Source organism: Pseudonaja textilis, chromosome 14, assembly GCF_049901715.1.
Source record: "Pseudonaja textilis isolate UNSWEBS1 chromosome 14, rPseTex1.2, whole genome shotgun sequence".
In the NCBI taxonomy this organism is placed as follows: domain Eukaryota; kingdom Metazoa; phylum Chordata; class Lepidosauria; order Squamata; family Elapidae; genus Pseudonaja; species Pseudonaja textilis.
The window spans coordinates 13100021-13119947 of NC_142003.1; the positions used below are offsets into that span (position 1 = coordinate 13100021).

A 19927-nucleotide genomic window follows, 5' to 3' on the forward strand; every position below is an offset into this window, starting at 1 on the left:
TGGAAGATGCCGAGAAGATTGGGGCTGGCGAATCCTGATCAGGCACTTCGGATCCTGTGGTTCTTGACACCTTTTGCACTGCAGGTTTGGCAGGACACAATATTAAGTGAGCACCAAGTCTCTCCTAACTCTAAACCCTCCTAAGTCTTTCTCCCCAGAAACTGCGTTGCTCAGGATCTGGAGTTCTTACTGAAGTCACCGGAGGGCTTGCCATGTTGCTCCAACGGTGAGTTCCTTTTCCACAGATGCGACTGTATATTAGCTCGAGTAGCAAGCTTTGTGGAAGTGGTCCCAACCTTCCCTTTTTGTTAGCACATGGAGCTAGCTGTGAAAGAGGTGTGCACTGTATTTTCATAGAAGGAGAGAGAGAGAGAGAACAACAGCTTTGTAGAACAACAGCTCTGGAGTCTCTTTTTAGCTGCCCCAGAGCCCCTGGCTTGTCACACATAAACAGGAGCACTTGCTCTCACCTCTGTGTGGGGACTTTCAGAGGCGTTTGGAACAACCTGTTTCCAGGTGGACGGACTGGCAGCATCAAGAAGCTTTTCCTCCCCTCCGCCCCCCCCCTTCCCTCTTAGAGGCAAGGAAGTGCTCACACATCCTTGGTGCAACAGCCAGTTTGCTGCTCCCTGGCGAAGGGAGCAGGGGCCCCTTCTGGCAGGCTCTGCTGCAGCCAGTTGAGTAGCCGCGCATCTGACTGGCGTGTTCCCAAAGGGAGCCAACGGTGCGGCTTCTTTCTTCACGGGCAGAGTCTCCGTTGGCTGGAAATAGCTTTGCTTAACTGAGGCAAGACCAGCCGAAGCTGCCTGACAAGTGCCTGCGCCTGGCAAACACCACCCCCACCCCCTCAATGCCAGTGTTTCCATGTGAGAAATTCCCACTTTGCTGAAAAGACACACACACAACTTCATTCTGGTCCTCTCGGAGCAACTGAGAAGTTCATCAGTGCAGGGTGGCTGGGCAGAAGTCTTGCCCCCCTGAAGCCACGTCCCTCCCTCCTGGATGGGAGGAGGAGGAGGAGGAGGAGGAGGAGGAGGCAGCCCTGCACTTGGCAACGAAGATCCAGGAATGGAACCACTTGCCATTCCGCCTCCATCGCATATGGCACTAGTTTAATTCCACCGAGCTGACTTCTGCCAATGAGCTGCTTCTGCAGGGTATATAAAGAGACGCGGAGTGTGGGAGCCTGGTTGGTGCAGTATGAGGCGAGGGACACAGCCACAGAGCGCCGGGGGTGGGGGGAGTAGCACAGAACCCTCTTCAGGCTGCAGAAGGAGACGGCCATTTCCCCCCCCTCCTTCCCCCAGCGTGAAGAAGGCAGCACTTCCGGCCCGGCCCTCTTCCATCAGGCCTTTCCCCCTGCAATCAAATGCTACCATCCACTCGGCCTCTTCATTCTGCTCCGTGGGAATCACTGAATAAGAAGGATGCGTGAATTTGCCAAGGGCTGTCATTTGCACCTTGTAATTTCCTTCGAGCCTCATCCTGCTCCTGCTAGATGGGACCTGGAGCTGTGCGAAGCTCTACTGTTCTGACCCGGCCCCCCAAACACGACAAACCCTCTGAAGTTAAATGAATGGTTCCTTTATTAGGGGTGCCAGCAGTCTCAGCCAAAAGTTTCTCTTTCACCTCAGGCTAACAAATCTGTCCAGCAGGGGAGAAGAATAGTTGTCTGCCACCCTATTCATCTACGCCCCCTGCCTTTTACCCCCAGAGCTTGGGTGGGCCTTCGCTGGCAGCGGTGGCTCTTCCATCCCAAGGACCGGCCCATAGATTTCCACTGCTCTCCTCTCCTCTGCCTTCTGCGCATCTGCGCATCAGGCACTGGACCCAGCTGTTCCTCCTCTTTCTCATCAGCCACCTCCAGACATGGGAGCTGTTGACTCTCCATCTGAGGGCTGACGGGAGGCCCAGGCTTTGCCTCCATGTCTCTCTCTCTCTCTCTCTCTCTCTCTCTCTCTCTCTCTGCCAGCTCCATTCTCTCTTCCCCTCAGAGCTCTCAGGTTGCTTTCATGCTGGCTCTGATTCCCGCACCTCTCCTCCTCCTCTGACTCAGCTGCTGGAGGGGTCAGCAGCCAACAGGCCACAACATCTACTCACCGGTTGGTGTTATTGCCTCTGCCTTCAGAAGGCTTCCCCCATTCGGCCAAATGAGGCTTTCCATAAGCAGACAAATGAAAGGATTTGGAACTGTTGTCCCCTTCCGATGTGCGGCAGGCTTCCCCTTCGCTCTGAGGCCATCAGCTTGGACCTCTGATTGAACCACATTTTGCTAAAGCCTGTCTTTTGGCTGAGGAACATATTGTAAGTTGCTCGCGGTAGCAAACAGATAGCTCTTTGCTCTTTCCTGGCCAGGTCTGAACTCTCAGCCTTGCCCTTTCCTTCTCCTGAGGCTCCTGTGGCTCCTTCCGACGGGCCTTGAAGAGAAGGCCGGCCTGCTTTTCTTGGGCCCCTCTTGGATGCCTCCTCCGAGGCTTATCCAGCCTTTGGATCCACCATCTGCCTTCCATCTCAGAAAGGAAGGAAGCCAAACGCCACTGCCAGGATATTAACATTTCTGCTGCCACCAGATTCGCTGCGTCGTCGTCTCCCGCTTGCCAGAGCGGGTTTGGCTGGAGGAGGCTGGCGAAGATAAACAGCCATTGTGCATTCTCCGCTTTTGCTGAGAACCGGCTGTTTCATTAAGCCAAAGCCTTCAGGGCCGGAGGCTGCCAATTCCTTCGTGTTCTCAGTGTTAATAAAAAGAGATTCCAAGACCAGATCGTTATTCTTTGAACGGGGTGGCAGCATTTGCACTTAATTGCTTTGATGCTGTAGACTTGTAGATATTTCCTCCGCAGTCGGACGCGGCTTCTTATCTCTTGCTGGGGAAGGCAGCGTCTCCGCTGAGGATGGGGAGGGGGGGGTCTGCTCAGACGGGGCTCCTCCGAGGGGGAGGCAGAGGCTCTCCCCCTGCCCCGCTCCCTCCCCTTCAGAAAAACTAAAGCTCCAACCTTCGTTCACAGAATTGCTCTCTTCTCTTGATCAGCGTTGCCTGAACAAGTCAGGCAAACATTCGTGTACCTTCATCCACACTATCAGCTACAACGAGGATTTATTATACAGCAAATTGGACTTATTTTAGCATTGGGCAAACCCAGAATTTCTGTGTTCATCTTATCCTTCCAGATAGTGTGCATTCAAACAGTGGTGGGATTCAAACTTTTTTTAACACCGGTTCTGTGGGCATGGCGTGGCTTGGTGGGCATGGCTTGGTGGGCGTGGCAGGGGAAGGTTACTGCAAAATTCCCATTCCCTCCCCACTCCACTAACCTGCTTTCCAGCTCCGTTCTCCTGTGCAGGGCAACCAAAGAAGACCCAGCCAATCAGCTGGGACTCAATGAGAGGTGGAGAATAGATGGGGATGGGGTCATTCAGAGGTGGGATTGGCCAGTTCTCCGAACTATTCAAAATTTCCACTACCGGTTCTCCAGAACCGGTCAGAGCCTGCTGAATGCCAGTTCTGCATGCAACTGAAAGCAACAACCCTATACACAACCGATCTCCTGATCACTAACAAAATGAAATTCAACATAGATAATGCTACTACTACTAATAATCAGAATAGAGCTGGAAGGGACTTCAGAGGTCTTCTAGTCCAACCCCCTGCTCAAGCAGGAGACCCCATACAATTTCAGACAAGTGGCTGTCCCTTCTCTTCGTAAAAATCTGCAGTGATGAAAAGTAAGGTTTTGATAAAAGTAAGGCAAGAAAACCAACTGTATAGGTACAGATCAGGTGAAACTTAATGCCAGTAAAGTGTGAGAGGGATCTTGGATTCCTAGTGCAGAATCACTTAAATATGAGCCAGCAGTGTGCGACAGCAGCCAAAAAAGCCAGTGTAATCCTAGGTTGCATAAACAGAGAACTAGAATCAAGATAACATGAAGTATTAATGCTGCTTTACAAAGCCTTAGTAAGATCACACTTGGAATACTGCATCCAGTACGGGTCAACACAATATAAAAAAGACGTTGAAACTCTGGGAAGAGTGCAAAGAAGAGCAATAAGAATGATTAGGAGGCTAGAGGCTAAAACATGAAGAACAGTTGCAGGAATTGGGTAGGTCTAGTTTAATGAAGAGAAGGACTACGTCATGCCCTTGGTGGAGAGGAGGAACAGCCGGCAGGGAGTGGAACTGAGGTGTGGCTCCGGAGGTTGTGGAGGAAGCTGGGGAAGGGCAGAGGCTGGCTGAGCAGTCAGAGGAGGACCCAGGCCCATCCCCTCTTCATCCTATACCCTATAGGGCATGCAGGGAGGAGAGGATAAGGTCTACTCAGGAGGAGAGGGCCTTGATCCTCTTCATGGGCTGCAGCTGGAACAATTGAATAAGAGGACGGACATGCGTACGGGCGAATGCTGGAAACAAAGCGTGGAAATATCTCTAGTTTATGGCTCCTCTCTGAGTTTGGCGTCCTTCCCAGTGTGTGTTATCTGTGGGTGTCCTACAGCTCTTATCTTGCCTGGTTTGTGTTGCTTTTTTTCCTCCTTCTTCTAACTGCTTGTGTGGGAGTTTTTTGTCTTCCGTCAAGGATATTTGGAGCTTGGAAGCCAAGGGAAGGAATAAGAGGGGCTTCACCAGGTTTTTGTGACTGTGTTTATTCTGTATCCCCACCCTGAGTCATCACAGACTAGGGGGGACATGACAGCAGTGTTTCAATATTTGAGGGGCTCCTACAAAGGCAAAGCGGTCAAACTATTTTCCAAAGCTCTAAAAAGGAAGACAGGAAACAATGGATGGAAACTAATCAAGGAGAGAAGCAACCTGGAACTAAGGAGAACATTTCTAACAGTTAGAGCAATCAACCAATGGAATAGCTCGGTTCCAGAAGTAGTAGGTGCACAGGAGGCTTTCAAGAAGAGACTGGACAGCCGTTCGTCTGAAATTGTATAAGGTCTCCTGCTTGAGCAGAGGGTTGAGCTAGAAGACCTCCAAAGATCCCTTCCAACTCTGTTGTTCCATGTTCTAGTTCCCTTTGAACAACCCCCCTCTTGGAATGCCGCCAGGGTTTGTGTAGAATTTTTGAAAGTGAGTTTCTGGGGGTTCAAATGATAAGTAGCTGAGGGGTAGTGGGCATGAGGCCAGCAGCCCTTCCAGTTCTAATCCTAACTTTTAAAATGATGGTTAACTGCTCCGTGTGCCAGTTGAGGATGATGGCTAGAAACGAATTCCCCCAGTGCTGTAAAATAACAGTTTGGGGATTTTAAATGTAAGATTATGAGTAGTTTCCTGAAATTTCAGACAAAATTGTTTTCCTTGGGCATCTCATTCAACTTTGCAGCATCTGGCCTAACACTGGGGCTGTTTGCTAGATGTCTGGCAGTTCCTCCCACGTGCCTGACTGAGCTTTGCAAGACCAAGACGATGAGGGTGCAGGATAAGGAGGTTTTCTGGGTACCCGTCTTAAGGGTTCCTTGATTTACGGAGATGAAGGAGCTGAAGCCACACCTAGAATGTCAGTGGTTTCAGGATTCAAGAGTGAACGTGATGGAGCCCTATGATAACTGATAACAGAAAATCAGAGTTGGAAGGGACCTTGTAAGTCATCTAGTCCAACCTCCTGCCCAAGCGGGAGACCCCACACTATTTCTGACAAATGGCGGTCCAATCTCTTCTTGAAAGCTTCCAGGGATGAAGCTCCCACAACTTCCGAGGGCAACTTCTGTTCCATGGGTTGATTGTTCTCACTGTCAGAACATTTCTCCTTATTTCCAGTTTGAATCTCTCCTTGTTCACTTTCCAGCCATTGTTCCTTGTCTGGCCTTTGAGTGCTTTAGAAAACAGCTTGACCTCTTCCCCTCTGTGGCTGCCCCTCAAATATTGGAACACTGCTAATATCTGCCCTGGTCCTTCTCTTCCCTTGACTAGTCATGCCCAGTTCCTGCTACCGTTGTATGTTTTAGTCTCCAGTCCCCTAATCATCCTGGTTGCTCTTCTCTGTACTCTGACTCATCCTCCGACTTAAAATGTGGTGACAAGAGCTGCAAAACACCATCACTTTCCATATTGTATCAGCAGAACATTGTTCAGTAACCAGCTCAACCATAACCAGCTGGGCCAGAAGAGTTTGTGTCCACTTCAGAGAAGGAAGTTCTAGGAGCCTCATTCATTCTAGATTGGATTGTTACAATGGGCTTTACTGGTGTTGCTGTTAAAGACTACATGAAAACTGCAGTTTAGCCAAAAATCCAGTCTGCCTTTTGATCCCTAAGAGCCACCTTATTCAGATAACCACAGCCTTTCTGGATCTTCCCTTAGTTACAGGTAGTCCTCACTTTAAGAACCATTCTTTCAGGAAGTTGCAGCAGTGCTTGTAACGGAATAGGTAATAGAATGTGTCTAACAAGGGGAAGTGATATGACACACTACAGTAACACAACAGGTTCTCCAGAGAGAATGGAGCACCTTCCAAAGACGGGGTGAGACTTCAGACAGCACACTCTAGAGTTGAATCACGGGAAGAGGAAGAGGTTTAGGATAGCCACTCTCTAGAATCTACTAGGTTCATCCATTAGATTAGAGTAGCATAGGTTAGTCTGGCAAGATTTTCTCTTTATGGGGTTAGCAAGTAAACAAGTGAACTTTGGCTGGATTGTATGATGTCTTCTTGGGCTAGACCTGACGAAATATAAGAACAACCTTGGAAGAGGGAAGTAGAGATGTTGCCTACACCAAATGAGCAGATAAAAGGGAGAAGAGCCTGCAACTAAGTAACAGGCAGAGAAAGAAACCTGTCATCAAAGTTCCATCTCAACTATTCAGATGGTAAAAAGTGACAGTGGGAGATTTGTACTTTCAGACTTGCAAGATTCAGTTAACATTGTAGCCCTGTAATCAAGGAGAATTAAAGATAGCCCTCAACTGAACAACCATAATGGAACCAAAAATTTACACTGTATATCATAACAGTCATATGTCAAGGCATCCATCTGACTGGACTAGATTTTATGACTTTTGTCAGTCTTTAAGTGAATGGCACAGTCATTAAGCAAATCAATGTACTCCTAGAGGCATTTTTTGCCAGAAACTGGCCTAAAGGACCACAAACCTCCCAAAACCAAAAGTTCACATATAGACTGGGTGGAACCAAGCTTAATAGCAATAACTGTGAGAGAGATCTTAGAGTCTTAGTGGACAACCAGCTAAGTATGAGTCAGCAGTGTGTGACGACAGCCAAAACAGCCAATACGATCCTAAGTTGCATTAACAGAGGGATACAATCAAGATCAAGAGAGGTACTAATACCACTCTATAAAGCCTTAGTAAGGCCACACCTAGAGTCCTGCATCCAGTTTTGGTCACCACTCTATAAGATGTTGAGACTCTAGAAAAAGTGCAGAGAAGAGCAACCAGGATAATTAGGGGAACTGGAGGCTAAAACATATGATGAACGGTTGCAGGAACTGGGCCTGGCTAGTCGAGGGAAGAGAAGGACTCGGGGAGACAGGAGAGTGGCCTTCCAATATTTGAGGGGCTGCCACAGAGAGGAGGAAAGGGTCAAGCTATTTTCTAAAGCCCCCAAAGGCCAGACAAGGAATAATGGATGGAAGCTGAACAAGGAGAGATTCAACCTGGAAATAAGGAGTAACTTTCTGACAGTGAGAACAATCAACCCATGGAACAGAAGTTGCCCACCTTGGAATGCCTTGAGGATTCAAAACACTAATATTTTGCTGAGTCTTTAGAGGTTTTTGTTATGGTCAGATAGCAGGATTACATTGTGGAAAATAGTTAGGGGTTGAGGATGATAGTTATTGACTCCGGTGCTTTCATTCTGAAAGATGACAGGTGAACCGTGTTCTCTTCCTTTTTTCCAAGCTCATGACCAAGCATCCAGCTAAGCGGTTGGGGTGTGGCCCGGAAGGAGAACGGGATATCAAGGAGCACGCCTTCTTCCGATATATTGACTGGGACAAGCTCGAGCGGAAAGAAATCCAGCCTCCCTTCAAGCCCAAAGCTGTAAGTTCCTTCCTTTGCTTTCTCTGTTCCCTTTTATAGGCTCGGAGCAGTGTACCTCTTTCTGGACGTTCATAATAAGATATTTTCTTTCTCAGACAAGGGATATGTTGTTCAGGATTAAGAACTAATTTGGAGGCAGGGTTTTTACACATGACAATTTCATTATGCAATTCTCTTGCTTCCTTGAAAGAACTAGATGGCAATTCGAAAATATTGTTTTTAGTTGTAATTTTCCCGTGTTGTGTTGTTTATAATCAGTTTGTGCAATCTTCTTGCACGGGCTATAATCTACTGTTTCTTCTGCCTCTTTCCACAATCTGTACTTTAAATCATTTGATGATTTTTCTGTTTTGGGGCCTTGAATAGCTTGCTCTTGAGCAGCCAAAATCAAGCCTTTGTGTTCTTGTTTTAATATTCTAGTGGTAAGCCATTCCCGGGTTTTATCTTTCCCCTCAAATTTTTTGAGAAATATTTAAACTTGTATGCCTCCTGACTCTCAAGAACTCTGGGAGGCTAACATTCACTCACCCACATTCCTAGTTCCGAGCAAGGAAGCCGATGGACTTTCATGCAGGTCTGAATATTTTTTCCCTATGACCTTCCTCCCACATCTGCCAAGAACAGTGTGCTGTGATACACTGGGAACCAGAAGGCACAGCAAACAGATCCTTATGCAGTAGCAGCACAGAATGCTTTCCTAGGTCCTCAGATAGATGATCTTTAGAGGTTCATCCTCCCCTTTTTCTTGGAATCAGGGAGAATAACATCCGAGGGGCCAGTTATACATTCCTCCTACCCAGGCAAGGAATTTTTATGGTTGCATCATCACAACTGCCCAGCTGGACCTTATTTAAGACTCCTTCTGAATTCTTCTTGGCAAATCTGCTGCTTTGCCAAAATTTTAATTACCAAATCAGTCAGTCTGATGCATCCCATTATCTCTCCAGAGAGTCCTTGGGATTTGGTATCCTTGGATTAGATTGCTGATTTAACACATGTCAAAGTCCTGGATAGTCATTCATTGAGCTTTTCATGACGATGGTTCATTTCATCTCTTGTAGGGGCCTCCCTTCCATAGCAGAGATTGCCCCGTTGTCCCACTGCTAGGTTTTCTGACCTGAAAGCATCCCAAACTATCCCATTTCCAACAGAGATTCAACTCTGAGTTTGGAGAACTCTTTATCAACTTCCGAATATTACTGTCCCTCAGCACATCAACCATAATGCGATGGTAAATTAGAGGAGATAAATGCTACCCCAAGCAACGCCTTTGTGGTTACATGAACTACTGAGTTTTGAGCTGCCTGCTGCCTGCCGTCTCCTCCTGTTTCTCTGGGATGAGAAGCAAGGAATGGTTTTTCCTTTAGGACAGCAGCCCCCAACCTTTGCAGCTTGGGGAGCGGGAGAGGGGAACTGGGCCGGTGCACACACATGCGTGCATAGCTCCACTCACACAAGAGAGAAGAGGGGTGCAGTTTTATGCTCCCTCGGGCTTCTTCTCTGCACCGAAAGCTTTTGCAAAGAGACGGAAGGGATCGTCCCCTTTGGGGACAGGGTCTCATGCTCCTTCAGCCTCACTAAGGCTGCCCGACACTTCAAGAGCAGATCGGGTGTCCTGCACAGGCAGCCTCAGCGAGTCAGCAAGGCTGAGCAGGGTGCACTCATCCCATTCAGCCTCTGGTCTCGCTGGTCTGCCTTTGGAGCATTGGGAAAGATGGATTGGCCACCCGACTGGGTGCAAGGAGAGAGGAACTGGGCTGCACAAGCAGCAGCCCGGCACCTACATGCGTGCACGCCGCTCCACTCACACAAGAGAGAAGAGAAGCCTTTGGGGCACAGCTTGCATGAGTGGAGCTGCGCACACACGCAGGCATGCCTCAGCCCACCTCTGGCGAGGCTCAGTTCCGAATAGGCCACGGTCCGCTGGTGAGCCACAGCCTGGGATTGGGGACCCCTGTTTTAGCAGGACTAGACGGGGAGATGGAGAAGAGGAGGATTTTTCAGGTTCGTGAGAAAACGCCTGGCTAGAAGAAAGGGAACGCAATAGCGCTAAGTTCTCCCAAGGAGGAGGAAGGGGTGGAAAGTGGTGGGGAAACCAAGTCTGATGAGGCCAGAAGCAAACAGCCTGTAATGATGAGACGTAGAAGACAACCACCCCTCTGATCGAGAGGGTGGCTTCAAAGCTACCACGCTTTATACGCCAGAAGGGAGAAAACATGCCAAAATTAAATTTTAATTTCGCTGTGTCACTTCCATCTCATGTACAACACTTACTGGGATTCTTTTTTTAACAACTTTGTAAGCTTTTTTTTTTTTTTTTTACAACAAATGTACTGATTTGTGTTTGGAATTCCTACCTGGGCTTGCTTTCAGTAGGAGGGTTGTGGAGAGAAACCTGAAACCTCTCCTTGAGCTCTCACATGTTGAACTGGCCTGACGACTTTCTGTTAGTTCTCTCCCCTTTCCTTTTTTCCGGAGAAATTGGGAGTTTGTACATTCCTTCTACAGTCTTCGCAGCAGCCTCTGCTTACTCAGCAGGAAGCAATAATTCAGTCAAACACAATGAGAAATCAGCCGCTATTCAGGGCATTAGCTCTTTGTTGGCCAGAGCTGAGCACGTGGACTCTGGGGATAGAAAGTTCTCCGGTGGCTCCCTTCTGTTTCTTGTCTCTCCCTCCTAGTGAAAATTATTGGATGGATTGGGGGATGGGGGAGGCCAAAGGAGGAAAATGTTGGGTTGTGAAATTGCAACACAAACTGTGTCCTTCTTGTGTCCAGTTCAGGACACAATTATGATTGACCAGCATGATATTGCAATATAAATCTTCATTCTAATCACTTTGATGATAAGCAGAGCTAGATAAGGTATATTTCTGATATGTACGCTGGCTTTGCCTCATTGTGGAGTTAGATATGGCCGCGTCCCCTGCCAAAAGGACACACTCCAAGCTTCTCCATGTAGGGTTAACTTGAAGAGGAGTCCCAAATCTGTCCAAGAAGAGCAACCTTGTCTAAATCCAACTGTGAGCTTTATACTATTGAAAGGTATCCATATTTATTTTGGATTTAAGTTTTAGCTTGTTCAGTCCAAACTATTTTCATATATCAACCTAAAAGTCTTTCGACTTCCCTGGAAACTGTAGATAGAAAATAAGAGTTGAGCAGAGTATTGCCCGTGCACTGATGAAATGTCCACATAAGCTACCCAGTGAGTAGCCCATGAAGTGTGCAGTGAGCAAGAGAGAACTTTGTAGCATCCCATAAAATGGGGGCTATGAGGACAGTCCCTTCCGCACTTTCTAAGATGGATCTTCTGGATAGGAGAGGCTACATCATGACTCCAGAAAGATGGTCTAGAGCAGGGGTGCCAAACTCAACGCCCACTGCCAGATCCAGCCCACTTAGATCTGGCCCGCCCTGGAAACAGCAAAGGACCACCCACAGTGCCTCTGCCAGAGAAAACAGGGCTGGGGAAGGCTGTGCCTGGTGGCGTAGCGGGCTCTGTTTTCACTGGCTGGCAAACGGCTTCAGGAGGCTGTTGCAGCTGAAAATGGGGCCCGGGGTATGTGTGCATGGCCCCCCTGGGCTCTGTTTTTGCTGACAGAGGGCTAGCAAAACCAACTAAAAGCAAAACAAAACAAAAGGAGAAATGCATTTGAGCATGCAAGAAAGGACAGGAAAGGAGAAAGGGAAAGAGGAAAAAGTAAGAAAAAGAAAGAACGATGGGAAGAGAGCAAGGAAGGAAAAAGAAGGGAAGAGGGGAAGGAAGGAAGGAAGGAAGGAAGGAAGGAAGGAAGGAAGGAAGGAAGGAAGGAAGGAAGGAAGGAAGGAAGGAAGGAAGGAAGGAAGGAAGGATTATAATGAGAGGGAGGGAGGGTCTGAGGGAAGGGCCACCTCAGGTGCCTCTGACACGAGTGACATTGAGCTGGCCATGGCCCCCAGTCTCCCCAAGGTCAAACACAATCCTGATGCAGCCCTCAATGAAATCGAATTTGACACCCCTGGTCTAGAAGGATACTGTGGTAGAATTAAAAATTCTTTCAAGCCAAACATAAGCCTATGAGTAGATGAATTCTAGCCAGGTCCGTTCTTTATGGTATGTTCTACCAAAGGGAAGTTTCTTCTTTGAAGGTTCTCATGTCCTGTTGCTCTGCAATGTTTTCCAACCTTTACCCCCCCCGCTTCTCCTTTCGACTTGTCCTCTTCCATATCCATCTCTTGCATCTATTTCTACTTGGGACTCCCTTACGCTTTGGCTTTGCCCTTCTGTGCTCCTGGAACTAAACCTCAACCATCTCAATATGCTTAACCACCAATAGTTACTACTCCAACCAGACCAGGCTAGTTTGCAGTTTGGGTCTTAAGGAGAAGAGGATGCAAAGAAGGGATCTGCTCTATAGTGGATCACATTCTGTAGACGCAAGGACTGCCAGCTCTCGGGAAAGACTGGCGTCTACTCCAGACAGGCTGCTCTTGGCCTGGTGGTGTTTTTCAAACACCCCCCCACCCACCCCCCACCCCCGTGAAAATAAGTAGTGGCAGGGGTCACTTTTTGGTTTTTCAGACTTTTGAGCACATCTTTGGCATTGAAAGCAAATTCTGATCTGGTGAAATAAAAAGACTTTATGAGCTTGATATCAGCAGTGTAAATAAATGCAAGTCAATTTCCCCCTAGCTATAAATACTGGAGGTGATTCTTTACTGAGCCATAAAAAATAAATCTCCTCCTTCTAGGAGACTATTCTGGAGCTTGGTACGGACATTAATGTGGCACCGAGAGTGGCAGTTTTATTTCCAGGCATTTCTGCTCATTGTGATATTTATAGGGGACGGAAATCTTTGCTTCTGCTTGAAAAGGAGGTAATTTTACTCCTTAAAAGAGAGGTCAGTTTGGAAAGGAAGCAGCCTAGAGTCACTTTGCATCTTCCCTAAATATCACCCTGGTTTTTCTGGGTTTTTTTTTAAAAAAAACATTGTTTTGCCACTTCTGTTCGTATGCTGAGACCGAGGTCTTGCTGGTAGGAACTTTCTAATCTTCCACTGAAGAAAGCACAGTTGATACTTCACAAAAGAGAAAAGTTCTGAGTTACCTTCTGCGGAGATCCAGAAATACCATCTTCTTAACCCAATATGCATTCTGGCTTTTGTGGAGGCCATTCGGGAGATGGTGCAAAGGAAAAGCTGACAGTGATCTCAACTCTGCACATGAAAAACTCCTTGTCAGACCCGCCCCAGCCAGGTCCCTAGGAAAGAAAGACCCTCGACTCTGTTTGGTTGAAGTGATGGGGGTTCTTTTACTAAGGAAAGTTGCAGTGAAAGCAGCCTAGAACAGGCTAGAACTGAGAGGTCCCATGCAAAGTTACAAAGTTTTCCCCTTTTGTAATCCCCGCTCCCTTGGACTAGTCCCTCAGTGTCCAGTAGCATCCCGGGGTGATGTTTTGGGAACCGCTTCGATGTCAGCTTCACAGTCTTTCCCAGGCCAGGTATCCTTGGGCAGAGGGATCAGTCCAGTTTTTACAGGTTTGGTTCCTGTCAGTGCGAATCCCTCCCCTGTTTGCCTCCTTCTTCTTCCTCCTGCACCTCTTCCCCAAATGACTGGGCTCCTCTCCCCCGTTTGTGACTCGAACTGCCAAATTGCAGTCAGCTGGCAGTCAGCAGAAGTAGCCTGCAGTACTGCACTCTAACCACTGCGCCACCATGGCATAGGGTTGAATCCAATTTCCTACTTAATGATTCTGCATTGGCTGCAGGAACTTGAATGGGACAGAAAGCACCCTCAGCCCCAGAGAGCAACTTCCAACTTTCAGAATTGTCTTGGCTGCTCAGGGCCACTCGCTCTGCGTTGTCTTTTATGGGAAACAGGACTGAGTTTTTCTTCTCCAACTTCTTACTAACAAGAGGCCAACAGAACGCTCGCTGTCCCTCTGCTTCCATGGTACCGTCCCCTCTCCCCACCCCGCTGGTCCACCAAGCCAGAAAGGTTGGGGAATTCTGGACCTCCAGGGTCCCTTCCAACCCTATTATTCTGTTATATCTCTTTAAATATATTGATTTAAAGATCTATTTAAATCTATTGAATTAAATCAATCTTATTGATTTATCTGGCTGGCTAGCTATCTTAACTACCATCAGTTTTGCCCATCTCATGCAAAGTGATTCTGAGCAGCGAACCAGGGATTGAAACGTTCAATAAGACCAGTGAAAACAAACTGGGTGGCACAAAATGAAGAAAGCAAGATCACAGGAGGGGAGATACGATGTAAGACAGCCAGGGCATAGCCTCCCTCTCGGATCCTCAGGTTTTAAGAGCTGTCTGGAAGGTCGCAACCTCACCTTTTGGAGGGAGGATGTTCCAGACAGAAGCGGAAAAGGCTTGTCCCCTAAATCCTGTCAAGAAAGACCTCCACCATAGATGGTACCCACCACAGCCCTTTCCTGCCAGACCTGATGGGATGGGTAGATGTGACAGGGAAGAGGCCGTTCCTCGGGGAACTAGTCCCATGCTATGTAGGGCTTTAAAAGTCAAAAACAGCCACTTTGAATTGGACTGGGAAGCAAACTGGCAGCCTCTCTGAAAGCTAATCTAGCTTGGATTTGGTTAGCCCTTGACAACAAAGCACCAACAGATCTCAGGGCTGTAGGCTGAAATCATCATAGTGGGAGAGAAATCTTCCACCATCCCATCCTTCCTTCCTGCCCTCTTCCAGGGGGCCCCTCCTGGCCTGTTTGAGGGAGATGGGGATTGGAGTGGCAAATGAGGAGGGGGGCTTCCTTTGCCCCTCTTCTGAAGCTGGGAGGGGTGTTCTTTAAATGTATACGTGCACCATTGCCTTCATGTAGCATCACAGCTTCCTGGTTGCCTTGGAGATCAAAGCAGCAGGTCAGACTGTTGAATCCGTTCCAGGACTGGACCACCGAAATCGGACCACCCCTCCCATGTTGCAAAACAAGGGGACCCACTTCCAGGCTTCCTGAGTGCCTCCAAACTCTAATGCAAATGAAGTGGGTGTAATTATCCCCGCGTTTCTCAAAATGTACATCAGGAGAGGGGAGAGGTTTAATTCAGCTTCCGGTGCAACTTAAAAATAGAATCATTCTGGCGTCTTCCCTGACTTGGTTGGTTTCCATGGTTGGTGGCTTTCGACATACACCTCTGCCTTTCCCCATAGCTCTGGTGACTGGTGGGGCTACCCAGGAGCCAAGGAGGACTCTACCCCTGGGTAAACCATGGGGGCAGCTGTGGGTTGGCCCCTTGTCAGTTTTACTGGTCCTAATGAACTTAGAGATCACATCACAGAGGTGCCAGTTCCTTCTCTTTGGCTAGGGTAGGAGAGATTCGTGTTTTCTGAGACTCCAGTCCTGTGGAAAGATATTTTGGGCACGGGAGTCTTTTGTTTAACATAGAAGAGCAGCTTTTTGAAAAGACTATGCTTAAAAGAAGTACAGTTTAAAAATAACAAGAGAAGGAGGAACGGATAGCTATATTATAATGTAAATCATTTTACATAGTCAATAATTAAAGAGTTTTTAATGTATTTTTCTTCGGAAGACAAGTGCACCCAATTCAAGAGGGCCGGGAGCTTTTCCGTGCCAAACGTGGGGCAGGTTTGATGCTTGGCTCCTACTGCACCTGGGGAAGGGAAGGGACTCTTCCTTCCTTTCCAAACGTAGCTGCTTCCTGGTGTCTTTTGGATCCCTGCAACACTGAGCAGAATGAAAGACCAAAGAATGCGCAAAAGAATTTCCTTGCCTTGTGTTGGCAATTCTGACAACCATCTTCTTTTGTCACCCCACACTGAAGAGGCCGACAGAAGGAATGTAGTGGTTGGAAGGATGCCTTGGTTGGCAGCTTTGCCTCAGTACCATCTGGCCTATACATTCTCTGGCATCTGAACATGCCAGTCCTTCCTGTTGCACAGAAGGCGTGTGTGCACACAGATGTTCCTCTTTCAGGCTTTCCTGCTAAAAAGAGGGTCAAGGAAAAGCCAAAATCCCTTGCCAGAAGGAAGCCAAGGAAACGTTGAAGTGGAATCCTTGGTGTTCTCAGAACTTGGTGGTTTTCTTGCAGATGTTTCATTACCCAACTCGGTGACATCATCAGTGCTAGTGGGGAGTGGTGTTTGCTATCCGCTACAACAACCCACTCAGACAAAATAAAATCCAACAGTAAACAACGCCCTAATCGAGCAACCACCAAGAACACTAATCAACACCAGCAGGACAAGTCAGAGGAAACCCCATTCTACTTAGATGGAAAGTGAAATGTCTGAAAGCAAAACACGGAGCTCAGAGAGCCCCAAGGATCCTACAGTTCAACTCTGAACTACAAATATTCTCTTCTATGCAGAGGTGGGATGCTGCCAGTTCGCACTGGTCCTAGCGAACCAGTAGTTAACGTTAGGTGCAGTTCAGCGAACTGGCAAATTCCCCCCACTGGCTGGGCCCATCCCCACCTGTTTTTCACTCTGTTTTGGGGGGCATTTTCAGGCCATTTTGGGGGCATTCTCAGGCCGTTTTTGGACAGTTTGGGGGCTGTTTTTGGCAAAAACGGCCCGAAAAACAGCCTGAAAATGGCCCGAAAAACAGCCCTAAAACAGTCTGGTTTGGGGACTGTTTTCAGGCTGTTTTTCATGCCATTTTCTGGACCAAAAATGACATAAAAATGGCCCAAATAAGCCCCCACCCCCAAAGGCTGAAAAACAGGTGGGGGCAGGGCCAGCCAGTGATGGGATTAGCCCCAACCGGCTGAATCCTCCCTCTTCCTTTGAGGCGAGTTGTTGGGAGGCGGGGCTGGTGTGATGAGTGATGTCACCCACCCAGTCACATGACCAACTGCCCACGCCTACCCAGCCAGAGAACTGGTTGTTAAAAACTTTGCAGCCCACCGCTGCTTCTATTGGTGTTGAAATTGCCACCGTGTGCCTTGAAGAAAGACAAGGAAGCATCCCTGGAACCCGGCTGTGCTCGTCATTACGTGAACTACAAATGCTGTATTTGAATTTGGAAATTTGGGACTTGTAGATGGATGTCTTAGATTAGCTGCTTCTCTCTATTGAATATGTTCTATTTCTGGAGAGAGAAGCAGGGGAAAGGAAGAAGGAAATCAGAGTGTCCAGAAAACGAGGTAAGAAATCACCATAATAGGAGTGAGGGGGATGTTGTGTTTCTTGGTTCTGTTTCCACCACTCCCCCTCCCCTTCCATGCCCCCTTGTTCACCTTCTGGTCAACTGGAGTCTTGGTTGTGCTTGGAGCTGCTTCCCTCAGAGGAAACGCCAGAAGGGAGTCCTGAATGGGTGCTGCCTGGGCTGGGAGATTGCAAGCAGGCTGACTGGTGAGGAGGCAGCGACCAAGTGTCATGCCCCTCTTGGAGTCTGAATCCCAGGAGGAAGATGAACAGCTGACAGGGAGTGGGAGTGTGGCTCTGTAGGCTCTGGAGGAAACTGGGGAAGGGCAAAGTCCAGCCGGCCAGAACAGGGGAGAGGTAAAACAAGGGAGAGAGAATTCGGAGGAAGACCCAGGCCCATCCCCTCTTCATCCTAGGGCATGCAGGGAGGAACGGAGAAGGGAGCAATGTGGGTTGCGTGGCTTACGTGGGAGGAAAGGGCCCTGATTCCCTGCACACCTGGGAAGAGAGTTTAAAAGAGATGCAAGCTGAGTGCGGCATCTGCTGGGAACAAACGTGAGTTTATCTTGTGTTGACTTTGCTTATCTGTGTTCCTGGCATCCTCCCAACTGGGTTGAATTACTGCCGTTCCTTCACATCTGGAATTCCTTCTCTTGCCCTGCCAGACTAACTACCTCAACTTGCCTTGTTTGGACTTATAGTTACACTTTTTGTTGACCATGTTTTGGACTTGATTCTCTGCAGCCAAAGGCTATTCCTGGGAGAGATTTTCTCCAGCCCAGAAGGTAACCTGGACATTGGGGGCAAAGTTGGAGCTAATAAAGGGACTCCTACTGATTATCTGACTGTGTGGCCTTTATGCCATGCCCCAGGTCATCACACCATGTTTCAAGATGTTGTTCTCCTGTGGTTGGCCTCTTCTTGGAATCTGAGGTGTATGTGTGAATTTTTATGTAGTGGTTGTGGCCCAAAAGCTCAGGGCAACGTCCTCTTTCTCCAGTCAGCAACTGTCAGGGCCTGAAGAGGTTGGACAGTTTGCAAAGGTTTGTCATGAATGACTACAAAGATTCTCATCCAGGTCATAGTTGTCCCAAAGGTACTTTTTTTCCAAAAGGCAACTGGATTTTCTTGGTTTTGTCTTTGAAAAGATTTTGCTTGTGCTCAAAATTGGAAAAATGATAAGATTCTGACAGAGGAAGAGGCGATTATGAAAATACTTGAATGTGCAGAAATGAAGTTGGCAATTAAAAAACAAGAAGAAACGGAATATTATATGATATGGGATTTATTTTATAAATGGTTGGAAAATAAAGAAAGAAGTTAAAAGAATGTAAGGTAAAATACATTAAGCTTATTACAATGATAAGATAAATAAGGATGAGTAATTTTTAATATGAATGTAACTATTGACATTATAGCAAGTGATGTATCTCAAATATGAATATGTACACAAGATATATGTACCCAGATGACACACTGTTGAACTGAAAAATGGATACATTGTAAAAAAATAAAAAAAAGGAAAGGAAAAGAAAAAAGAAAAAAGAAAAAAGAAAAAAATTGCTTCTCATCCAAGGATGAGGATCCATCTCTTTTCTCAGAGAGAACTGAAGAAGCTCCTTGGATGAGAAGCAAAATGTTTTCAAAGACAAAACGAAGAAAGTCCAGCCGCCTTTTGGAGAAAAAAACCACACTTTTGGGTCAGTCTTGAATGCTTTTAATTCCTACCATTCGGTTGACGGGGGACGCAAATCCATTTGTCTCGGCCAATGCGAGCTAAAAAGCCATCCGGGGGGCTTGGAAAGCGTCCGCGAAGAGCTTCCACTGGGCCTGAGTGAGCTTTCATGAGCAGGGAAACTTTGACGCTCCACTGTTTTCCTCGGAAGCCTCACGTCGAGCAAGGGAACCTCTGCAGCTGCTTTGATCAGAGCAGCCACCAAGGAAGAGCCCCTTGTTGTGAGGCCAGCTGGTCCGGCCGGCGAGCCTTGACTCGCCACCAGCCCTTCGAACGCCGCTCTGTCTCTTCCATTTGCGGCACCCCGTCTCGGCTTCCATGGTTAGGATCGGGAGGCTGCGCAATCCGGCCGCTGGAATTATGGGTTACAGAATCCCAGCTGTGGGAAAATAAGTCAAACGCTTCCAGTTCTTCTCTAGCAAGTCAAAGAAAGGGATGGATCACTCTTTTTTTCCTTTTTTTTCCTCTTTGGCTGCCAGGTGGGCATCAAGGCTGCTTGAGCTTCTTCTCCTTGTGTTTGGCTGATGGCATTTGAATCCTTCTAGAAGGATTCTAGGTTCAAACCAGGCATCCCCCCCGAAGGGCGGGGGGGAATTTCCTCCATCCTTTTAAAACGCTGCCAGGTAGATCTGCTGCTGCTTTGACTTTTGTCGTCTTGCCAGAAGCTTGTAATTGTAACAGACCCGCCCCCCCCAAAAGGGGACCAGACTCAAAGAGACAGGACCACCACATCTGCCAGAAATGGTGTAGAGTCTCCTGCTTGGGGGGAGGGGGTTGGACTAGATGACCTACAAGGTCCCTTCCAAGTCTTTTAATCTGTTAAACCTGTTAGAATCACCCTTGCAGTGTAATGTTGAGTTTGAATCACGGACTAGCATGGAGTCCTTGTCTGGTCACAAAAACCTAAAGCCTATTTCCAGGGTGACTGGGAGGTTTTTAGTATCTTGCTGCTCTGGAAAAGTTTCATAAAGTTTTCACTTTATGTCTGATTTTCTGGATCAGGAGGTCTTTACCTATAGAGGAGGCTGCATTGGTTTGCTAGAGAAGCATTTCCTTCCTTCTGGCGCC

General features: G+C 47.7%; 1 protein-coding gene across 2 annotated transcripts in view; it reads left to right on the forward strand.

The window, feature by feature from the left end:
* PRKCB (protein kinase C beta) overlaps positions 1-19927 on the forward strand; it is a 217646-nt gene that overhangs the window by 186916 nt on the left and 10803 nt on the right. For both annotated transcript variants that reach the window (XM_026704057.2, XM_026704056.2), the window contains exon 16: positions 7859-7999. In XM_026704057.2, coding sequence (XP_026559842.1) covers positions 7859-7999 — 141 coding nt within the window. The remainder of the gene's footprint in view (positions 1-7858; positions 8000-19927) is intronic.